This window comes from Uloborus diversus, chromosome 7 (assembly GCF_026930045.1).
Source record: "Uloborus diversus isolate 005 chromosome 7, Udiv.v.3.1, whole genome shotgun sequence".
Taxonomy (NCBI): domain Eukaryota; kingdom Metazoa; phylum Arthropoda; class Arachnida; order Araneae; family Uloboridae; genus Uloborus; species Uloborus diversus.
The window spans coordinates 73043857-73068934 of record NC_072737.1 but is presented as its reverse complement, the minus strand read 5'-3'; the positions used below and the strand labels follow the sequence as shown (position 1 = coordinate 73068934).

Sequence of the window (25078 nt, the reverse complement as noted above, 5' to 3'; positions counted from 1 at the left end):
TTAATGATTGTCGAACAATACACATGCACATCTTATAACTAGTCCATCAGGATTTTTTAACCATATAATTTTGAAGCTATTATCATCCATAGATTATTGAAGAAAATATCTTCTCAAATTCAATACTAAATCTTACGTAACAAAACTTTTTTTTTTTTTTGAGAATGGAGTAAAGGATTTTAAGCTAAGTTTTGAAAGCAAGCTTTTTAAATTGCTTAACTTAAAAAGATTTATCAAAATTATATCATGCATTGCTGAATGCATTTTGGGGTATTTTAATAAACTACATTTTAAAAAAAACTATAGACTTGAGAATGGTAATTATAGTAAAAATAATATAGAAAATCCAACTAAAAGGCAGATAATGTACATTTTTCTAAAAAATAAAGCTTTCAATAGATGTAAATATACGTATTTATATATAAAATAAAGTAACACATAAAACTTTATAGACTAATCAAATGAAAGAAAAAATAACTTTGAATTGTATTCTTAGAATCAAGGGGTTCAACAGAATATGATGAATTGTATGTCACTTAGAAGGCAGAAAAAATGACAAGCATACACAGTACATTACAGTAATTTATTAACACAAACATAAAATATCACAGTATATATTATAGATCAATAATATTTGACAAACAAAAAATAGTTAAATGTACTTTAACAAGCTTGAACTAAGCAAAAGTAAAATTCATTAAAAGTTGATATAAAACTATTACTATATTTAATAAGTATAATGTAATTTCATATTATGAAAGAATGCATACTAATTTTTAATGGGATCTTTGCTAACAAGTGCATTTTTTTTATTGCTTAATTTTTTATACAAAATAACATTAAAAGGAAAAAGCAGTCTAATAAAACATTTCCAGGACTGCCACTATAGTTTAAATTTATGTGAACAGTAAGCTACACTTCATAAGGCCAGATTTAAGTATACATTTGAGTTTGCTTTCGGGAAAACCAACAACTCTTTCATATTAAAAATAGTTCATTCAGTTTGTGTGATACTTTTTGTCCTATTAGATTCTGATTGAAACTAATCAAAGAATTTGAAGGAAAAAAAAGGTTTTTTTTTTTCTTTCTTCTTTTAAATCATTATTGATCAAAAGTTATTGAAGTAGACTTCCATCAACTTCAATCTCTACTAATAAAGAAAATTACTTGTGCGTGATGTTGAGACAAATCTATTTCTTTTTTACTCAAGAAATTTGATACACAGAAAGCCTGAAATGCATCTCAAAGCCCAAGTTCAACAATTTAAACAAGAAATTTTAATGTTTTACCCCTTTTCAGTCAAGTTTTTATGATGATTCATTCCTAGTACTAGGTCACGCACTAGTACAGCCAGAATTAACCTACTGAAGAGTGAATTTTTGTCACAATAGTCATTACAAGTACATTAACAACCATATCAGGTTTGATAACGTAAGTTTTAACCTAAGGCCACTCAAAAAAAAATCAAATAAATGAATAAAATAAATACAGTAACCACTCGCTACATCACTCTTGTCAGGGGACACCAAAGGAGCGCTATCTGAAAATGCAATATAACTGAGGTCAAAAAAATTAATTGCATGTGCCTCTAAAAAAAAATAATAGTGCGCTATCCTATTAGGATGAATTTTCTTAATAAAAACAAAAGGAAATTTGTCTACAAATTTTCCTTTAAAAGATTTTTTTTTAAATTGTTTTACGATGGAATACGAGTCAAAAGTTGAAGCTTAAACTGTAACAAACGTATACCAAAAATGCAAGTTTAGTTCATTGCTTAAACAAAGAAAAAAAAAATTTTGAGAAATATTTTTTTAAAAATTTACTGGGAAGACAAGTAAAGCAACATTTTTTAAATTAAAATTTTATTTTTTGGGAGGCAAGGAAAACGTGATATATCCAAATCAGTAATAATAACGAGGCGTGATGTAATGAGAAATTACTGTATCAAAAAATTGGAAAGTAGGACTTTGAGGTGAAAAAGATGTATGTCTGTCCCCCCCCCCCCCCAATAACTTTTAAGTGAATAGTCTGACTTGAACAGACTTTTTTTTTTAATTCAAAAAAACTTAACATTAGCACCTATGGAGAAACTTAAAACCAATATAGATGCTTCAAACAAACTTTGTTGGGAAAAAAACTCTTGATGAGAAACATGCAAAGAAAAGATTTTTTTCCCCAATTGGCTATTAACGGAATTTTTGAACAATTGAAATTTTTTTAAAATAAATGACAACATGGAAAATCATTTTTTTTTTTTTTTTTTTGGTACCAAAAAATTGCAGATTCTGAATATTTTCTCATTTTTTGCTTTCAAGAAATAGAGTCAATAAATAAATAGTCTTTTCCTAATTACAGAACTGCCAACTTTTAAAAATCCAAAATCGTAGCAGCATTTTGCAGGGGGGGGGGGCACTGCCGTGGATTCAAACTGATGAATTTTCAACAGTATGAAGAACAAAAACAACGATACTTAACAACTTTCAAAAATGACACAGAAAATATTAATACAAAATTTAAAAAAAATTAATTCTTCATGGAATTTTTTTCAGTTTTTCCGCTTTTTTGCCAAAGATTCAATGACTGGATCAGTGTTGCAATCTAAAAACTGATCCATCTTTACACCATGCATCTTTCGAAGAGTGATTCTTGTTGCATAGAGGCCATCAGCACATGTGTAGAAGTTTGATTTTCTGAACTTACTGGTTTAGTTTTTATTCTGTTTTTTTTTTCTTTTGCGTGTGTGTTTTTGGGATTATAAATTAAAAAATCCGAAAATCATAGTTTTTGGACCCGTTTTTAAAGCTGTAGTTCGTGGAAACTGCTACGATTTTTTCGTAGCAGTTGGCAGCTCTATAATTATGTTAATGGCAATGCATGAAATCTAACATTAAATACAACACCTGGGTATTACAAATAATTCTTGATAACTCAAATATTTCTTTACTTGATGTTTTCATAAAGGCGTTGGGAACGTCGAGAGGAACTGTTCATAACTTGTACTGTCAATAATTTCAAGGTTTTAGCTCATCCTTTGAGACTTAGAGTTAGTGAGAGTTGATTGTGTAAATGCCAAGTCTTATCCTATATCTCAATAACAGATGATAAAATGTCATCACAAAATTTCATTTCATATTGATACAAGTTTTCTTAGCAGATATAATGCATGCTGTATAAGCATATGTACTGTCTCTCTATTGGGATTAAGAAACATAAAACTTGAACACCTAATTGCAGCTAAAAAATGCAGCAGCGCTAGTATTATTTAATCCATTAAATGGATATGGTGTGACAAAATATTTCTTCACATTTAGACTACAATAATGGGCATGATGAGATATTTTGTTACACAGTGAAGAAAAAAGTTCCCATTGGGAAATAATTACTTATTCACAGTTAACAGGTCAATAAAGAATTTCACCGTTTTTACAAAAGTTTGAGTTATTTACTAAGCATGACTTAGAAACAAATTTACTCGTATCATCACATCCATTGCTACTTGCTTTCTGATAGTCCTGAGAAAATTGAGATGTTTGCTTTGTATTTGAAGGCATGTTTATCACCAGCTCCAATTCTTGAAAGTTCTGAAATCTTAAGACATCTTTATCTTTCCGAACTATGGTATTCGGCAACTTTCTTAGTTTGAAAACCTATGGAAAAATTATTTCCGTTAATATAAAATACTATCATGCATTTTATCAAATTTTCCTTAAATTACTTTCAGAAAAAAAATCTAGTTACAACGCCCCCCCCCCCTTTTTTTCGGTTTACTGTCAGGAGTAAGATTGGGGTAGTTTCTTAAACAGAGTTGCCACACCACAGGGAAACCTGAAGAAATGGGGAAAACACAGGAAATTCAAAAATCAACAAAAAAAAGGAAAATTTTGAAAATTTCCTCAAAAACCTGGAATTTTTTTTTTTTTAATTTAAAGTTGTAAAAATCAATGTCCAAATATATAAACTACCAAAACATAAATAAATAAATAGTAATAATAGTATTGATAATATAAATGAAGTTCAGAAAAAAGTAAAATAAAAAACTTTTTTTTTTAAAGTAAATATTAAAATGTTGATCATAAAAACAATCTTTTTATTGTTTTATTTAACATGTATCTTGAATTTCATGATCATTTCATTTAAAGTGTATGAAATTAGTCGTCAATATTCATTCTTCTGCTTAACTTTTACACTTTTAGGTCCTAGTAATGAATGGTTAAGAGAAGGCTTTTTTTTTTTACCTTGCATAAAAAGTTAAATATATTCAATCACCATGCTATTATTTCACTTATTACAAATTCTTATTTCCCCTTATTTATTTATTAAAATATTTATTGTTTCGATTTTATTTCCTGTGGTGAAATTATCAAGATATTAATTTTCTTTTTCAAACATCAGTGTTCACTCGTTGGTAATGTGTCATTTTCATACAGGGAAAACACTGGTAATTTTTTTTTCCAAAATTGAGTGGCAACTCTGTTAAAATATTGGCGAGTTGTTAATCCTGTGAACAATAAAGAAACATTACTTCTCTCCAGACAATCTAAACTTGAGTTACTTTTCTGTCCTTCATGTCAAAGACTGAAAATTCCCATTCAGAATTTGCATACATGCCTCCTGTTAATCCTTGAGATACATGCATGGGCTATATAATAACATAAGACTCTAATAACTTGTTAGAAATTTTGTCAATAAACCTTTCCAGACAATTCATTATTTCACTGAACGCATTTAGGTTGTACCTGCAAGAAAACACTGACATATAATCTGGCGCCTCTCAACATTAAGATTATTAGTTATACTTTCAGGACTTAGGAAAAATGACGTGAGGTCAGTGTATTTAGTGCTGTGATCGTCAGAAGAAATACTATATTTTAATAAAGCACAAAGTTTTCCACTGTTGACATTCTCGTAACACTGTCACTCTTTTTTATCATTTTTCCAAAATGAGGAGTCCCCCAGAGTGCAGTTTCTTGATTTCTGCGAAGTATACAGTATAACTTTGATTTAAGGTTACACAATTTAACAATTTCCTCCATTTAGTGATACATATCACTGGTCTGGATTTGATTGCATTGAATGTCTATGCTCCCCGAATTAACGATTTCCTTGATTCAATGGAAAAAATTTCCTGTCCCTTGGCAATCATTAAATCAAGGTTATACTGTATTTGTTTTTATATTCATCAAATACATACATCATTTACTACATGTGTTCATGTCATTGCCCATAAAGCAGAAATCTCTCCTCCTCATTCAAATAATCTATTAAAACAAAAAAGCAATTAAACATATGAATGAAACTAATTTTGATTGATAATACAGATTTATCAAGAAATGTATTTATCTCTCCCCAAAACAAAAGTCTGGTTACGGCTGTGGTAAGTAACTATATGCAGGACTTGCAATTGTGTTCCACTGTTTCCGGACTACCAAACCAGCAGAATATAAAGTTTAGTGCTCCCTAGGATCAGTGAAGATTTGCCTTAAGCCCCACTAAATTCTTATAGGCTGTGATAATTGCTGAAACTCGTAGCAACAAAGAGTGCGCTACAGGTAACCCCAATATCTATTAGATTGCCATTGATTGGTGAATGCAGGGGTTCCAATCAGCAGCTCTTGCAGTCAAAATGGGCGATATCCAATCAAAATTAAAACTTCGAAACATCGACAGTGATCGGTAGATGCATGAGCGGGTCATAGTTGTATCGGTTTAATACAAAAAAGTCAGAAATTGTCAAGGTTCGTTAAGCATCAGCGCAATCAAGTGGGGCTATGTCTTATCCTATCAAAAACCTTCTGGTGTCTCATTCTTTGGGGTGAATAATGAGAGCTTGTTGAAGAAACAAATGAATTTTTGAAAAAAGTAATTGAAAACAAAACAAAGAAAAAAAAACAATAATAATAATATAGTCAACTCTTGATAACTGAAAGTCCCAAGGGACCAGCTAAAACGTTTGAGTTATGGGAAGTTTTCACAACGGTCTTGAAGAGTTTGGAGCCCAATGTAAACTTTGAGATAAAGGAATATTCAAGTTATAAGCTTCGAGTTATCAAAATTTGACTGTAATAAAATATTTTTTTTTATTATTTGAGAGAGAATTCTGTACCTTAAGGGGGAGGGGGTGCCATCTGCATGTATAGGTTATGAGCTATCGAAGTAGTTTTTTTTTGGGGGGGGGAATGTTTGTGCACTCGTGCAAGTACATCCTTTTCATTGATTGTGCATAAAAAAAAACAAAGGTAACATATACAAAAGTTTTTTAGACTTAATAAATTAACTTTGTAAGAGTTCAGCTAATAAGGATTTCACACTTTTCCAGATAAATAATTTTCCTGATCAAGGTATTAAGTACCTATAAAAGTATTACAAAGTAAAGTTGAGGACTTACATTTTTTGGCAATATTTCTAATTCTTCACAACATATTTTAAACACATTTTCATATGACAGGTCTTCTCTTGGAACTTCAACTTCGATGAAGTCTTGATTTGGTGGATCAGATGTTCTTACTTTTAGCACCAATTCTGACAAAACATAACTATGAATATTTATTATGCTAAAATATAATTTAAAACTGATAAAGAAAAAACAAATTTTTTAACTTTCATGACAAAAACTTACCATCATCAACATGTTTATCAAAATAATTTCTGGAAAGAACAGGTTTAGGACATTCTGAATTCATTATATTTTGCATATCTATGCTTTGAGTTAACGGTGGATTTGATAAGTAATTTGGAGTTATAGGAAGTGGAGATTCCTTCCTTCCAACTTGAGACTCTTCACAGCAATTATCTGAAAGATTTTATTTCACAAATATAAATAAGAGAAAAGAAATACCATTGATTTCAAACAAACTTCAAAAAATACGTCTTAAGACTCCATTACAGCAGTTGCCGCTTAATGTGATCACTTTGGGACACAAAAACTTTTTATATTTATGTTATATTATGTATTATTTTATATAAAAAAGTATAATATGTATACACACACACAATCTACTAAAAATCATCAATTTTTGAGTGCCCCCCATTTTTTAGAAGATCATTTGCAATTGATATCATAATCAAAGTTTTTTTAAGCCACCGATGAGGTGTTGCACTGTTGCGTGTTTCAACAGTTTCAATGCATTCCTCATTTTAACATATTTTGGATTTTGTGAACAACAAGACAATCTTCATCTGACTCATGAGTTCCATCTTCCATCTGTTTTACTATGACAATCTAGCAAATTGATTGTTTTAACGTGGAAGCTACGGGGATGTTTTGATCCATCTATATCTCTCGAATGTGACTTCAGAGACTATAGCTGAAGGAAGTTGTCGCTTTTTAATTTCTTGGTCAACTTTTTTCGTAAAATCTTGAGTAGGCGAAAAAGTTTCTGATCGTTTTACCTGTAATTCTTGATTGCTGATTTGAAAATTGTTAACAGTAAGCGATGTAATGATCACATAAAGCAATAATTTTAACATAGAAATAAATAGAGGAAATCTGGACCAAGTGATTTTTATAAGATATGAAACGTTTGATAACATTAACCGTGATCACATCAAGCAGAGTCTACTGTATATAACAAGGCATTAAATGTGTTTATCATTGTTGGATTTTTCCTTCCCAGTCAGTTTGAACTAATCTGGATGCTTGTTACTGAAAAGTATAAATAAAACATCTTTTTAAGATAGTACCAGTATAACAAAAATCTAGTGACTAAAAATGCTTTAAAATCAAACAAAAGTTGCTTTTTTAACAATCCATTCTACCACCACCATCTTTCTACATACAATTTTACTGGATTTACTATGATTTCGTACTGAAACATAAGCGGAAACTAAAATTAAGTTGCCTAATAATTTTTTCAAGATCAATTCATTCTACATGCAAATTGAAATTTATTCAAAGGATTTCGAAGTTTAGCTTGATTTAATATATTTCTTTACAAAGTGCAAAAAAAAAAAAAAAAGGCACATTCTAATTTTTGTCAAAGAAAATTAGCAACTTAAACCTTAGTTTGAAAAGTGCAAATGTCATCTTAGAGGAGGGTGGGCCATAATGAGACAAAAAAGATATTTTTCATTTTTCGTATATTAGTGAGTTATAAAGCACAGAAACATATTTGATTATATTAAAAGTATCAAATTATAGTATATTGCACCAAATTTAGTCCATTTAATGTTAGAAACAAAAAAGTTATGAGGCTTTATAAATTCAATGAAAAGTGTCTCAATGTAGCCCAGTTATGGGCCACTATGAGACATTAATAAGGCCACAATGGAACAGCTGATAATCACTGTATTTTTACCTAAAATATTACCATCTCATATGCTAATTCCCTCAAATCTCTCGTACTTTTTCCATAACACATTTTTGAACTAGAACAAGAGTAATAAAAGCCTATCCTCTGACTCAGGCCCAGGATTGCAAAGAAACATATTATTTTTGTTTAAAGCATATTTTAAATGTTTAAAAAACTATTTTTTTCTTACATACGAAACAATTTTAATTACAGTGAGCAAAAAAAAAAAAAAAAAAAACAGGATTTAAAAAAACAGGAAAAGAATAAAATAACGAATGCCAAACATTAATTGATGATTAATTTATAAAATTATTTTATACAAATAATAATTATAACTATAAAGTGCTTTGAAATATGTTTGGCAACCTTAGTAACACCTAATCGGTTTCTTGTTTTGTTTTGTACAAAACTGCAATAAAATAAAAAGTTCACTGGTTAATTAGTTAAAATATAAATATTTTTAAATCAAGCCTATTTTTTATTGTTAATTTTTTTTTTTGTAAAATAAAACAAGAAGTAGATAAGTATTTTACACTTGCTTACTGCTGCTTGGGCCACAATGAGACATTTGCATATGTTTACTCCTTTTAGGTGGTGGTTGCTGTCAGAAATGTATTTATTTTTGAATTTACAATGTCTCATTGTGGCCCACCCTTCCCTCTATTATTTCTAGCAGTTTTTTTTTTTGGGGGGGGGGAGGAGGAACTAAAAACCTAAGATGTAAGAAAAATACCATTGTATCTCAGCTCAAGAGGCTTTGTACTGTGCACAGTTCAGGAAATCATCAGAAAAACGGCCCCCCAAAACTGATGCTAAAACATTGTGTAAATGTAATTTTAGAGAAAAATAGCTGTATAAGTTAAGATACTATGAAAAAGTTGTTACCTAAGTGATTGTTCATATAAATAATCTTAGCATTTCATTTTGTAAGTAAACTGTGCTTTAAACAGAAAAACAAGTTTTCTATTTTAAAATGTAGATTTTTGTGAAATTTTGGATTTTTTAATGTTGTTTTATGACTGCCAATTTTTGAACTTAAGTTTTGTGAAGCTGCTGATTTTATTACTTGATTTTTGTGAAAGTACTGATTTTATAATAAAATTGTGAAGATACTGAAAAATGGTAGTAAAATTGGTCTGTATTTGGCCCTGCAATAGTATTGTACATTGTGTTGACAAGGACTTAATTTCAAACAAATGAAGTGCAGGCCCCCCTATACTGCCAGGCTAAGCACAAAAGTATTATCTGCAGCAAAGCTCAAAATGAGAAATTGCCTTTTGAAGTATTACGCCTCCATATATTTGATTCAGATTCAATTTTTTTAAAGAAATATTTCCCATTCACAAATTACCATAAAACATTGTATCTGGGTAAAATATGTTATAAAGAACCACCTCATAATAATAACTTAATTTCAATGAAAAGGGCAGACTGCAGATACGACTTTTGTGCTTAGCATGGCAGTATGGTCTTCAAAACTTATTTTCACAAGTAAATAGCCCTTAAATTCCTTAATGTTCAAATTTTTGTAAAATTGAACAGAAGTGCAGGAGCTCAGCTGCTGTGAGCTCCCATACAAATTAATCCCTGATGTTGACCCTAAATATAATGAAAGTTTGGCATCATTTTTCAAAGGGGGCCATCACACCTGAACATGTGACTGAAAATTTATTCATTATTATTTTTTATTTTTTGAGGCGATAAATTTTTTCTATTTTATCAAACATTTTGTAGAAGGCAGTGCTTTACTATGGTGAACTTTAGACCAAAGCCCGAAGCTTTTAATATCTCAAATTATGATTAGTTCATTTGAGTATTTATTTTTTTTCACTTTTAGCAGATATTGGGCAAAGGTGGGATATACATATAAGAATGCTATTGAGCTTTTGTTAGGCATAAAAATATTTCAATAAATTTATTGGTGGTTTTTCAGCCTCTTCAGGTTTAGTGACAATTTAGTAGACTCAGCACTTGTGGGCCAAGGGGCGGATACAAGGGAAGGATCATGACTCATGACCCCTACTAAACCGTCGGTAGTATTATCCATCCATCATTATTGTATATGATCATAGTCAATTCGCAATAACTCAAATATTACAAAAAGTTGAAGTTTTTATCAAGTCCCGACCCCTTTGTCTTTAATTCCATGCTAATTATTCCCAATATCTTGAAGTTAACTTCCTTTAACTCTAAGTTTTTTCCAAGATGAATCGAAATTTATTTCAAAAGAACGAAAAAAAAAAGAAACAAACAAGTGACTATGAAAAAAATTAATTCATCTTCACTTGCAATTCCTGCACAATAGATCTCAAAAACAAGAAGAGCACCTGTTTAGCCAATGTGCGATAAAGCAGTTATACCTGTAGAAATGAGTTAGCTTGTTTTGTTTTGTTGTACAGTTTACACTTTCACGTGTTGCTGGACAAGGAATTTGTTTTCAAGTTGTCAAGTCAACTGATTGTACATATTTAAAGGATGACCTAAGTTACAAACGGGAGGGGGGGGGGTGGCGAGCGGGGTAATCGCCCCGGGCGCCACGAAATGAGGGGGCGCCTCGAGGCGCCCCTCGTTTTGATGCAACACGAGGTCATTCACATGAAATGAGGGGCGCCGCAAGATGCGGCTCATTGTATAAAATATCCTAATTGTATAAAGTTAGAGGCGCCTTGCGCCCCCTCATTTTGTGTATCATAGATACACAGTCATAGAAACACAAAATAGAGAATCATTGCAATGATTCTCCATTTTCTCCTAGGACACGAAAATATTCCTCTCTTTCAGTCTCCAAAACATTAATTTAATTTGTATCATTGAAGTAGATACAATTTCTTAAAATATTAAAATCAAACAAATGGTATTTCTCCTTTGTCTAGTGCTCACCAAATTTGCTTCAATTCTGCTCCTGCGTGCAGGGAAGTAACCAGAAGAAAGATTTAAGGAGCACATTGAAAAAACAAAAAACAGCAAAAAAAGAAATTTTTTTTTTTTTTTTTGATCCGATAGGAAAATGGTCAAAAGGTGTCCGGTCAACATTTTGAAACTTTTAATTTTAAAAACGCAATTTTAGCCTTAAAAACGCGATTATAGGCCATGTTTTTTGACGTTAGGGTATATGCCTCAGAGACTGTTTCCGATCGATTATTTTTCTTCAAATAAATTGAAATCAATTCCTTCTCCCCCTGCAAGTTTCCGAAATTGAATTTTCAAAAACGATACTTTAGTCAAACTTTGAAGATTTTATGAATTGGAAGGTCTGGAGCATTTTCCCAGGAAAATTGTTCAAAATTATGGTCTAAATAATTTGAGCAATTTTTTACATACAGGGGCTGTTCTGCTTAACTTTTTTGAAAGTGTCGTTTAAAAAATCCATTGCTTGTGATATTAAAGAAAGGCGGCATGGGGACTCTTGCACGAATGTTTTCTTATACTTAAGTCTTAAAACGCAATTTGTAAGGCCATATTTTGTAATATTAGGGCCAGTGATTTTTCGAAATTAGCTCCAAAAACGAAATTCTGCGCGATTTAGGATGTTGTTGAGTATTTGTGGGCATCTCCCTAAAACTTACAAATATTTGATGCAAAAGAATAACATCTTTGTTTTTAACATATATGAAAGCTGGTATTAAGTTGGTACAAGTAAAACCAAAAAACTCTTGAAAAGAATCATTGGATGAGTCCAGATCGAAATTAAATTTTGGATGTAGTTTATTTTGGTTAATACATTTTCCATTTATAATCAGCAAATTATTTGTTCGTGTTCTTAGTTTGATTAATATGAATAACCAATTCAGTCTTAATTGTTTGTTTTTTGTCTAGTGGAATAACATTTTACTAGATAAATATTTGGATTTTAATATTTTCATTTGTTGAAAAGTTTTTGGGGCATTAATGTTTTACATATATTAGAAACAGATTCATTGCTTTGTGTTAGTTTGTATTATGCAAAGCCCTCTGATTTTGCTGTTCATTAATGCGTAAAAAATTGAAATATGACGCGTTCACGCATATTATGCACTGATGTTATAACTAACTTGATTTTTTTTTGTGCGTAAAGGGGGTAGGGGGCGCCAGGAAACTTTCGCCCCGGGCGCTGTCAGCTCTTCGGACGGCCCTGGCGCTGATTATTACTTCTTGAGTTTTTATTCAAGAACTCATGAGTGGTTTAAAAATTAGTTACTTACCAACAATTATTGTAATTGTATAAATATATTACGCATCTTCATTTCGAATAAATATAATGATTTTGCAATTGTAGAGCAATATAATAATGTAAGCCAATTCAATTCAAATTAACAAAATAGAATTATTTTACAGATGGACATAGATTTGGTTTTGCTGTTGACTTCTGCATTTTGTGAAGGATACATTTTTCAAGTTTGTAATTTTGTAAACAGACCATTTTTAGAGTTTGTAATTTTTTGAAAAGTTTTTGAAAAGTTCACAATTTTCTGAAAGATTGTGATTTTTAATCAGCCTTGATGAAAATGGCTAATAAAACTAGAAAGATGTCTTTAATGATGAACAATGAGCCAAATACTAAGTACTAAATTAAACATGGAGATTATAGAGACATAGAATTTAGAGAGAATGAAAAATAAAATACAAAAAAAAAAACTTGCTTGGTAAAACTGCTTTTATGTCTTCTTTTCTGGCCAACGAAAATGGAGTTTCTCCATGGTTAGATGTAAGTGAGGCATCTGCTCCATTTAGAAGCAAATAATTTACAACATTTGAATGACCTCTTTTAGCAGCCCAATGCAATGCAGTCCTATATAATTAAGGAAAGAAAATCAAATCATTTTGTAAAGTAAAACAGACACTTTTGATTGAAACATACAGCTCAGGGGTCATTCTAATTCATTAAATTCAAGAAATATGAAAAGGAAGGGGGGGGGGGGGGGTAGAATTAAGCATCAGCTTTTTAAAATGCCTCAATACAAATTAAATGAAACATTTAAAACAATTATCAACAATGTGCATAAAATTTAATGATTATGAATGTCAATAAGTATTTTAAAATGTTAGAAATTTTTCAGCTAAAGGAATAAAATGAGCAGGGGTTTCGGGCTCATTGGATTTGGCTAAATTATTTGAATGTTCTACGCAGGGCCAGATTACTAAATAGGCAAAGTAAGCAGTTGCCTAGGGGCTCCGGGGAAATCTTAAAGTTGAAAACATGTAAGAAAAAGTTCTCTTTTCGACAAAAAAAAAAAAAAAAGAAAGAAAGAAAGAAAGGAAAAAGTTTTTAAAAAATGGGGCTCCCTTCCTTTTTTTTCTCTCTTTCTCATCTTTTACTGCTGTCTAACAGGAACATTTTCATACATGTAGGATCCGGGGCACACACAACAGTTATGGGGCCCCTACCAAAAGGTTTTTGCTATTTATTTTTCAAAGGTCATGGAGACCATGGCTTTTTGTTTTAGCTGCTAAAGGGCTGACAATGGCAGATTTACCAAGTCTTAAATGTCACAAATGGGAGGGCTCCCCACAACATAAGAGCCCCAAGAGGGATTCAAAATTGAACATGAAAAAAATATTTACGTTAGACAAGTTGAACCAAAAATTGAGTAGATCCGTCATTGTGGTCCGACGGCATCCAGATCATTAAATATTAGCTAACAATAAACTACATAACTCAGTGGCCTAACTACATACGGTAAGACCCCACACTGCGGGGGGGGGGGGGGGGAGATCAAAAAGGGGCCCGAAAATTGTTCATCTTTGTTTTCATTCAACTTTGTAAAAATGTTTGAAAAATCTTAGTTTTAATTGCTAATTTTTTTTTTCTAGGGCCTCTAGGGCCCCAATTACGATATTGGGACCGTACGCCAAACACATTTCCGGGGCCCTCTTGTAGTCAAACAGTGGCGCCGACTCCATGGGGCCTGAGGGGGCCCGAGCCCCCTCAAAAAAAATTTTGAGGGGGCAGAGCCCCCCCCCCCCCCCAATAATTTAAGAAAATTATTAGCTATTTAATGCTTTCTAAACTCACAAATTTGTCTCAGTATTTTTTATTTTCCTTGTTTGAAGATAGTTACCTTGTAAAATACATTCAGTAATGGGTTACAACAAATAATTTTTACGGTAAAAAGCAGGTTAACTGAAAACGAGTCGGTGTGAATAATGATAGTGTTACGTTGCTGCGAGCGCGTAGAATTTGTCCCAGTGTGCGAACCCGCGGATAGTCTGTCCAATCAACAATGGGGCAGAAGCGATTGAACAACTTGACTGTTCTTCATAACCACCCAGATATTTTGGATGAATTGGATATTCGACCAGTCGTCAACGACTTCAAATTCAGTAATCTAGTTAGGCGGTCGACATTTGCACCTTTCTAAAGACAGTCCTAATATTGGTATTTAAAGCAATTTTAAAAATCTCTGTAAAACAGAGAGTTAACTACATATAGAATGTTAGATTTAAAACTTCGAAATATTAGTACTATTTTATTACCGTATTACTATAGTACTGCATCAGTTATTTTCAAATACTTAAATATTTTTAAGGTATAAGATCCTATAAAAACACGCTATTTACATACTATCAGTGGCGTAGCTACAGTGTTTGCCGCCCGGGGCGGTCCCTCAACTTGCCACCCTTTTGTTGTGAAATAGCTTATTCACAAAACTCTAACGTGTTTAAATTAAAACTAGCAATTTAATTGAAGAAAAAATAAGACCTTATTATTCTCTTTACACTTTCAAAAGAAAAAAGCCGGGAGGAGGGCCCACACATGGAGAAAATTGCTAAATTTAAGTCAAAACCGCAATTTTAGTAAAGTTTTTAGAAAGGGTGGGTTGTGTGTGTGTGGGTTTGCTCCATATTTTTTTTCAAAATCAGTCTCTTTTAGTGTTTCTTTGTTGACGTTAGGGGATCGGTAGGCAACGAAAGGAAATTTCACGAAATTTTAAAATGCAGCTTAGCCTACTTAGAAGAGGTCAAGGGAATCGGGAATGGTCGGATACTCAATGCGAAAATTTTAAGCTCCTAAATATGCAATTTTAGGCTATCTTTGGCAACGCAATTTCACGCACATTCCAGTGTTGCCAGATGGTCAAATCCAGATTTCCCCAATTCCCTTCCTACTTTTCCCCAAAAAGCGATGTTTTCTATCAAAATTCCCCAAATTCAAAAATTATTTTTCCATTAATATTTTCATTAAATGAATCGACATCCTTTAATATTTTTGTCTCTTGAAATTTTTTTTCCCCCCAAATAGCCAAATTTTCTTAAAAAATTCCCCAACTTTTTTTTCTTCCCATTTTCACTTTTTTTTTGTCTTCTTTATCTTTATTTTTCTTTATCGTCTTTACTTAATAATAAAGCTGAAAGTCTCTCTGTCTGGATATCTTTATGTCGGTCAGGATCTCTGTGACGCGCATAGCGCCTAGATCGTCACGCCGATTTTCATGAAATTTGGCACAAAATTAGTTTGTAGCATAAGGGTGTGCACCTCAAAGCGATTTTTCGAAAATTCGATTTTGTTCTTTTTCTATTCCAATTTTAAGAACATTTTCCCGAGCAAAATTATCATAAGATGGACGAGTAAATTACCTAGCTATCATAACGTGGACCCGTAACGTGGGCAAGCCAATTGGCGAGAATTTCATCATGCATTATTTGTAAATATACAGGGGAACCTTTTAATTTTCGACTGCGGGCAAAGCCGTGCGGGTGCCACTAGTCATAAATACAAGCGCCTGACTGAGAGATAAGAAATAGCCAAATGTTTTTTTTCACTTGCATTTACTACTCTGCTTCTGTATGTACATTTAAACTATGATTTTTGTACATATTTATCCAAGAACATTCTTCATCACACTTATTTTTACCTGTTTCACGCATCAACTAGTTGCTTATGCAGAACATTAATACGAATTCCGTAGCATAATATTCCACATAATGCGAAATGCGAATTCCATAAAGTTGATCAAAGCTAAACCAACGCTGTTTGATACAAACAATGTAACTACTACTTCTTTTCGTGAATCTCAATACAAAAAAATTCTTTTTTCCCGAGGTTTTTCTTTCCCCAGATTTTCCCCAAGAAAAAAATTTTTCCCCAAAGAATTCCCCTCAAAACTCATTTCCCCAAAGATCACCAGATTTCCCCAAAATGGGGAAATTTCCCCCAATCTGGAAACACTGCCGCATTCTAACGCAGTTGTAGGAGTTAGGGAAAAGAGGGACGCCGAGGTTTCTTATTGAAATACTTTTTTAAATTGAAATCAATTTTAAGGGCATCTTTGGTGGTTTAGAAGAAAAAGGAAGGTTCGGATTCTTTCTTTGGAAATTTTTCGGCACTAAAGTCTCAAAAACTTAATTCCAGGCTATCTTTGGTGACTTTGAGAGGTTCCCTAATGGCTTAAAAAATGTTGTGAAGCCCCAAGCGGTTCTCTCCTGAAAAATTTCCGTAATTAACGTTCGACTTTGGGCTTTGTTTAATAATGTTAGGAGGAAGAGGAGTCAGAGGGAGGTTTCCCTCTAAAAATCATTCTTAAAGCTGAATTTCATTTTAGACTATCAGTTAGAAGGAAGGGTTAGCAAACCCTCTTACTCACGCAAATTTCTAAGAAAGAAAACTTTGGGTTATTTTTGGGGACGCAAGGAAAAGGGGTGAAGAGAAATTTTAAAAATGCAGTTTTAATCTTAGGAGACGTAAGTTGAGAGGGGGAGGGCGACTAAGATATCTTTCTCGGAAAAATTCCAAAATTGAGCCCTAAAAACGTATTTTAGGCTACATTTGATCACTTTAGAAGATCAAGGACAATCAGGATTCAAATGCTGATTTCACAAAGTGATATTGAAGTATCGAAGCTCTAAAAATGTAATTCTTTAGCTAGAAGTTGAGACTTTAGAAGAGAGCGTGGGAGTTTTCTCCGGGAAAGTTTTCAGAATTGAAGGCCTGACTATATGCTTTTTGGCTGTATTTGCTACGTTAGAGGAAACGGTAGGGCTAGGGGCTCGGCCCAGAAATTTTCCAATATTAAGGGCTAAAAACGTATTTCTAAACATATTTGGTGATATTGGGCCTAAAAACATTTTCGCACTGTTCGACTACAGATTCGGGGTGGGAGAGGTTCCCAACCGGAATTACATATTTGAAACTGAATACTTTAAAACGCATTTTAGACTATGTTTGGATAAGTTGAGAGCCCAACTCAAATGTTGAAAAATGAAATATGCTTACCTTCCACAAAGAATAGATTAACATGTGATCTAAAATTGTCGGATAGATTATCTACTCGCAAAAGCGAGAAAACGGAAATCTCTTATACTTCGTTTGAAGAAGAGAACTCTTGTAAAGAGTGGGAAATCAAAGCAAACTCTGAAAAATGTAAAGTGTGACGAGCAATAAATTGTTTCGTGTAACATTTAACATCTCCTCCCCCCCCCCCTTTTTTTTCTTACTCTTGTCACCATTTTCCTGAAGTAAAAAAAGGGGAAATTTTTGTTTTACGAGCAGGCTTTCAAGAAACTCTAAACTTAAAATCCTGTATTAGCTTTTTCTTATAACAAAAATTGGAAAAGTTCATTGTCTTCCTGAAGTTAACTTCTACAGTCTAAATAACAGGTTTTTTTTTTAAAAAAATACTATGCACTTTTCATATTGCACTCAAAAAGGCAAAATAACTTTACTGGATCAGAATGGAATATTTAAGTATTATTCCTTTAGTTTTAAATTATTCCAATAAAATGACACTGCAAACGAAGAAAAGAGCAGCTCAATTCAGGTAGAGAATTTCTTATTATTATCAAGCTTTCAATCATAAATTTGAGCATTGAAACAGGCATATTTTTCTGGGAAAGTTTGGTTTAAAATGACTTGAGCCGCACTTTTTTTCGTTTGTGGTGTTGCTTTCTTGGAATAATCCAAAACTACAGGAATACTTAAATTGTCCATTATGTCCCAGAAAAGTTATTTTGTTTTTTTGAGTGCTTTAAGAAGATATTTTCTTGCTTGCAATAATATTTTAAAACCATAATTTCCTTATTTAGAAAATACATTTAATTCTTCCACATCAAAAAGGCCAATTTGCCGCCCCTAGAAAAGTGCCGCCCGGGGCGGACCGTCCCCCCCCTCCGCCCCCCCCTTAACTACGCCACTGCATACTATAATAACTTTATTAAACAAATTAACTGTGGGATATTATTTTTATTTAATGAACTCTGAGCCTTATTCAAAGCAAGTTTAAATTAGCTACTTCACTTATTAATCAAAGTGCGACAGCAATATCTTATGCTTTATTTTTTTAATGATAGTTTAAGATTTATTTAAATATAATTTCAATCTTTTTATATATATATTCACTATTCTGTAATAGTCTAAAAACAAAATTATTATACTATACATTTAATTAACTTTTTACAAAAATACCGTACATGTTTTTTTTTCCCAAAGCCAAAACATGTGTCGAGTTAGCGAGAGTTGAGTTTTCGGGATTCTAATGTTGATAATATATTACTCTAAAATGCTTAAAAAACTGTAAAACTTACTTTTTCCATCTCCAATTTAGAAAATTTCCCGGGGTTAAACCCGCGGTATGCCCCCCACTCTCCCAATATTTTTTTTGTATTTGGGCGCACTTGGAGTGCCCTTCCATGCAAGTCAAGTGCCCTAACTTATATCAATGCCTAGCCATGGAACTGCACAACTTCCCCCAAAATTGAACTGTAAAAATGTCCCACACTGAAGACAAGTGACATGATCTAATTGAGCCAGAAATTTTGTATACAAATTCTTAGATTGACTTTGAAAACGCCATGCCACATATTGGTTGTTTGTTTGGCATTTTCAAGGTTCAAAAAATCTGAACTGTTTTTTTTTTGGAAAAGGGAGGGAGGGGGGACGCTGTGGGATTACATAACCCATCTAGCCCCCTTAATAATTTTTGCAAGTCGGCCCCCCTGTAGTCAAACATCCATTCCATTTGCTAGAATAGTTTTAGCCAATTGGGCCCCCCAAATAGCAGGGGCTTTGCCACGGCCTAGTAGGCCTATTCAGTAAACAGGACCTAAGTAGAGAGAAGAGCGCCCACGATCCAACTTCCATGCACAAAATCTAAACCTTGGCTCGGCGATATTGCCTTCCCTAGGCCACCTGCCATGGAGAGAAGTGAAAATCCCTGAAAGAAAAGGAAAAAGTCCTTGCTGTACCGAGTCCAGAAAAAGGCAGTCAAGAGAAGTTTTTGGGTGGACATGGTTTGGGGATGTAAAAATTTTTTAATGTCTGACACCATTTACGTCCGACACTGTTACATTTCTTTAAAGAGCATATGTTTTCAACTGTGTGTCCCCCTTTTTTGCCTTTAATTTCAACGTTAAAGTGAAACATGCATAAAAGATAACTTAGTGAATTTACTCTATATACATATAGGGTTGATTGGGGTAAGTGGGACCCCTTTTGAGAATAATTCGTTTTTGAAAAGTTATACAAAAGTTATGAAGCAAAAAAAATTTAACTCCTTGTCTTATTTTATCTTGGACATTAATAATAAACAAAAGTTATTCTCTAAAACAATGCTTTAAATATTCTTAACAATTAGATTTTTTTTAAAAATCGAATGGGTGTCCCACTTACCCTATAGTAAGGGTCACCCCCCATTTATTTAAATTTAAAAGAACCATGTCTAAAAAAGGGATAAGGGAGTCTTGTATTTCACGAATGCAAATATTTCATCAGAGTGGCTTTTGATCTTCAAATCCTCAGTTATATGGGGGGAACCACGCACCTCATAGTGTGGGGACCTCTTATAGAGAAATTTTAAGGGATAAGTGGGACCCCTCCTCTAAAACAGTTATTTAATAATATTTTATTCAAAAATTCTGGTTGCAGTATGCACTTTAAGTTAAACTGTACATGAAGATTAAGGGATAAGTGGGACCCCTCCTCTAAAACAGCTATTAATAATATTTTATTCAAAAATTCTAGTTGCAGTATGCACTTTAAGTTAAACTGTACATGAAGATTTTGATGATCATAAAAAATAATAAAAGCTAACCGGGAAACTTCATTGAAAAGTGTTGCTTGAACTTGCCAAAAAATATTTTTCAGATTTTTTTTTTTTTTTTTTTTTGATTAAGCTCTCTGACCAGGAAAAAAATTCCAGGATATCCAAATACAGTCGACGCTCATTATAAAGACCACACATTATAAAGACCGTCCCACTATAACGACCAGTGGCAAAAATCCCATCTTTGTTCCTATGAACACTACGTTAATTTGCCTTCGTTATAACGACCATTCTGTATCGTCTAATCCAATACAACGACCGAATTCAGCGGACGCTATTTCGGGTGTTCTTCCCAATAAAACAAATTTGTAGCTTGAAATGGCCTTGATTATTGTTTACGGACATCTGCCTGAAGTTTTCAATGTCAAATCCAACTTTGAGAGGGGGTGCGCGTGGATTACCATTCATTGCAGCTAGCACAAAAAAAAAAAAAAAAAATAATAATAGGAGGAAAAATCGAGAAATTTCTAGGTTCCTAAGAAAAGGGAGTTAACAGATGTGTTGGTAGTTTGGTGTTTGAATCTAGTGGTTTTTAAGATTTGCGGTTCTCGAGGAACTTTTAAATGTTTCTTTGAAAAGAAAAAAAAAATAATAATAGTAATAATAATAATTTATCACCTATATCTGAAACGGAAAATAATGCTTTGCAAAAATCACGTCTGCTAAAAAGGCAAACATCTGTTTCTGGTTTTATCTTCAGAAAATGTAGTGGTAGCAGTAACATTTTCCTCCCGATATTTTCTACTTTAAAATTTCTATAATGTTCTGTCATAGTATTTTGCACACGATTTTTCTAAAAATTCCTACGATAAAAACAATTTGGGCATTTAACTGGAATGTTTGAGAAAGTACCATTTTTTTACGGAACAACGGGGCATGCAAGATGACTGTGTATATATTTTTTAATTATACCTCTTATAACGACCACTCGTTATAAAGACCTCTTTCTCTGGGACGGAGATGGTCGTTATATCGAGCGTCGACTGTATATGCAAGACCTATCACTGTGATGAACCATGACATGACCATATGCATATTTCAGTTTTAGGGGGGTGACCCACTTCCCTCAACCCTACTTCTGAATTTACTTGGTAAATTTTGTTTCAGTATATATAACCTATAATTTACTTATTTATAACTGCAAATATTGCTATATATTTACATTAAAGAGCAATAATTTATGCCCAATATGAACAATTTACGTCTGACACCAAGCTAAAAATATTTTTTTAAATAATTTTATTCTTAATAATATCATTTGAAAACTGAAATATGCTTCAATCATAAATTTACTTAAAAATTAAGCTGTTTTTAAAATTAAAATGTAAGCCAATTCACAGACTTAATAATTTTTAAGTAAATCGGCAATTTTACTATTTGTGTGTTTACATCCGACACCAACTCTTTCAATTTGTTTAATTTATACTTTAGGGATCTATTTTGAAAAACTAACATGATTTTTTATTCAGTGGGATGTAGTAAGTATCTTAAAAATAAATTTAATCATTTTGGATCAGTTTATATTTGGTAAATGGAATCAAAACTCAAGAATTTTTCTTCATTTTTTACATCCGACACCATGTAATTGCACAGAAGATCTGTCAAAACATTAATGAATCGAAAATTTTTAATAACATCTGAGATAATCAGAAATATTTGATGACACTTATGGCAGAAAAATTCTTGATTGGCCAAACGATAAAATGCAAGTGTTCACAGACACATAAAGAATCATTAGACATAATTTGCAGATCAAGGAAATATTTCAAAAGATCAGTGTATTCCCATGACCTTCCATTGGGGCACCCTTGCTCTCTAACAGATATTCAACAAATTAGAAAGATAGGGAGAGATATATGCATATCCATGCCTGGGAGGTAAAATACGGCAAAAAAAAGTTTCTAGGACTTGTGTTCAAAGTTCTTTTACCTCAAAACCAGCACGAGAAACGTGCCAGCAAGCAAGCAAGTGCTGTTTTTAGGGGCACCCTCATGGGAAATCATTTCAACGCCGCAACTAATTCCTTGTTGGGTAAATTTTTTTATCAACAAATTTGGAGACAGTATTGAACTATTGCTTTTTTTTACTGATGCCTAATGTCTATCTTCATTAGTTTTCGGTACGTGTGATGCATGCTTTTGTTTTTTGATTCTGTAAAATTCAGAGTGTATTTGGCAAATTGAGAACTTCCCCGCCCTAAAATTTAACTTTGAAGTGTCCCCAGCTGTTTTCCATGGTTTACCTTGTTTAATAGTAGGAATTGGACCAGGCTAGGACCTGTGCACCTGCAGACCCCGCAGCGGTATGTGTGGGGGGGGGGGCACGTTCTTACAAGACAGCATAAGAAATTGAAAACTAGCAGTAAGACTTATTATCATTGCAAATATAGGGAAGATTTCTATAATTGGGAATCTGGCGATCTTTCTTCATTGGCATCAATTTTGGCTCCAGCGCCTGTGCGAGGTATTTTCCTTTGCAAATCTACTATTCACATACGGTTACTATAAATCTGCAGGGTTACCAAAATAAAATTATTTACGCCAAAAATGAGACGACCACACCAGATTCCCAATTATCGAAATATCCCCTAAATATACACTGGTGGCTTCTGGGGAGGGACCCTACAGATTTTTTTGCGGGGGAGGGGGGGGGGGCAAAATGTATAGATCCGGGCTGGAACTGGTCTTTTATCGCTTTATGCTTTACACCACTGAATAGAGAGAAAAGGAGAGAAATGTAGTGCCTATATCCAGAGTTTAAAAAGTGGACATAGTGTCCTTAAACTTCCAGTTTTTTTAAAAAACATGGCAGGCAGAAAAGTTTTAATGAAATAAATCGTTGAAAAGGTAGATGATAAAAATAACTTGAACTAGCACACCTGTGTTTAGATCTAAAGTATTATATGTTACATTAAAAAGCTTATTAAATTTAATGTTATGGAATGTTAACACTGTTAGTTCAAACAAATACAAATACAAAAGTGATGACCAGCAACAGGCTCTGGGCCCAGCTAGACTGGTCCTAGTCAATTTACAATCCCCAGTGAAGATCAATGACCCTCTTAAAACTATCTACTCCCTTGCTCATTACCACCTCTTCCGGTAAACTGTTCCAAGGTTCCACTACCCTGCTAAAATAATAATTTTTCCTAACATCCATGTTAGCCTGAGATTTAAATAGCTTAAAACAATGACCCCTTGTCCTGTTTTCAGTGCTAAACTTCAGCCCCATAACATCTTTCATTTTAATAAATTTAAACAACTGAATCATGTCCCCTCAGTCTCTTCTTTGCTCAAGACTGTACATTTTTAGCCTTCTAAGCCTGGAATCATAGTCTAAGTGAGAAAGTCCATTTATTAGCCTTGTAGCTCGCCTTTGAACCCTTTCCAATACATTAATGTCTTTCTTAAGATAAGGAGACCAAAACTGAACAGCATACTCCAAATGAGGTCTTACCAAACTTCTATATAAGGGCAGAAGAACTTCTTTAGATTTGTTTGAAATAGATCTATTGATAAACCCAAGCATCTTATTGGCCTTGTTACTAGCAATGCTGCACTGTTGGCTAAACTTTAAATCCTGACTTATTAAGACACCCAGATCAGTAACTTTGTCTGCCTGACTAATGACTGAACCTTGCAAATAATAACTTGTACACTTATTTCCATGCCCTAAATGTAGCACTTGACATTTCCCAACATGAACAGCCATACCCCATTTATCAGCTCACTCCGTAATATGATCTAGATCCTCTTGCAGCTGTTTTGCTTGTCCTTCATTTTCTACAGTTCCCATAACTTTGACATCATCAGCAAAACAATTCATGTTCCCAGAAATATTTTTGTGAATATCGTTCATTAAAACAATGAACAAAACAGGCCCTAACACTGATCCTTGAGGAACCCCGCTTAAACCTCACTCCAATTAGAATAATTTCCCCTTACAAAAAAATTCAGAGCTAAATGAGAAAGTCCATTTATTAGCCTTGTAGCTCGCCTTTGAACCCTTTCCAATACATTAATGTCTTTCTTAAGATAAGGAGACCAAAACTGAACAGCATACTCCAAATGAGGTCTTACCAAACTTCTATACAAGGGCAGAACTTCTTTAGAATTGTTTGAAATAAAACTTCCATTCATGGCGAATAGAATTCTTTAAGCCCAAGACAAGATAATTTCAGCTGAAAAGGGGGGGGGGAATGGAACGGTTTTATTAAAAAAAATTTTACCATCCATTTACACTATTTTGCGCATTTATATTGACTCCAGACTTCAATAACTCCTTGACATTGTTTTCATCTCCGTAAGCAGATGCCTCAAGTAGCAGTTCTTCTTTCATCCGTTCAGGATTCATTTTGTTACATAAAAATTACAAATCTCTTGTACAACACATGAAAATATGCACATGACACTTGTTTGTTGAGTGGGTTTGTTGTTGGGCAAACGGCAAAGTCATTTAGGGTGGGGGCGGGCACATTGATAGGTTTTCGCTAAAGATGAACCGAGCTACTCATTTATAATCCAAACTTACCGGTTAACCGGTTATTTTATTCGAACAGTGCTGTGATTTGACAGCGGAAGTGTCTGCTACTCCTCGATTTTTCTAGCAACCTTTGTAGTAACTTGGCGTGGTTTCAGACGTCCTCGATATTTGGCGATCACGTTCGCGTTGTTTATTCCAGCGAGAAACAACTGCGCCTCGTGCTTTTTCGGCATACTTTCCTATATGGATAGTATTTTAATGATCTAATTATTGTAATTATAGAGGAATGACTAT

The 25078-nt window shown here is 33.1% G+C and overlaps 1 protein-coding gene across 1 annotated transcript; it reads right to left on the bottom strand.

Moving 5' to 3' along the window:
• Window positions 1-612: 612 nt before the first annotated feature.
• On the bottom strand, window positions 613-24735 carry LOC129225757 (ankyrin repeat domain-containing protein 40-like). The gene is made up of 5 exons (XM_054860257.1): window positions 24531-24735; window positions 12908-13056; window positions 6617-6790; window positions 6386-6519; window positions 613-3647 (listed from the first exon to the last, which is right to left on the bottom strand). Exons 1-5 carry the CDS (start codon window positions 24653-24655, stop codon window positions 3402-3404), a joined length of 828 nt encoding a protein of 275 aa, XP_054716232.1. The 5' UTR covers window positions 24656-24735; the 3' UTR covers window positions 613-3401.
• Between the last annotated feature and the right edge of the window lie 343 nt (window positions 24736-25078).

Coding starts and splice junctions, on each gene's coding strand:
- LOC129225757 (XM_054860257.1), bottom strand. CDS start 24,655: ATGAATCCTGAACGGATGAAAGAAGAACTGCTACTTGAGGCATCTGCT. Junction 6,520..6,616: donor TGATAAACATGTTGATGATG/GTAAGTTTTTGT, acceptor ATGTTTTGTCAG/AATTGGTGCTAAAAGTAAGA. Junction 3,648..6,385: donor TAGAAATATTGCCAAAAAAT/GTAAGTCCTCAA, acceptor ATTTTTCCATAG/GTTTTCAAACTAAGAAAGTT.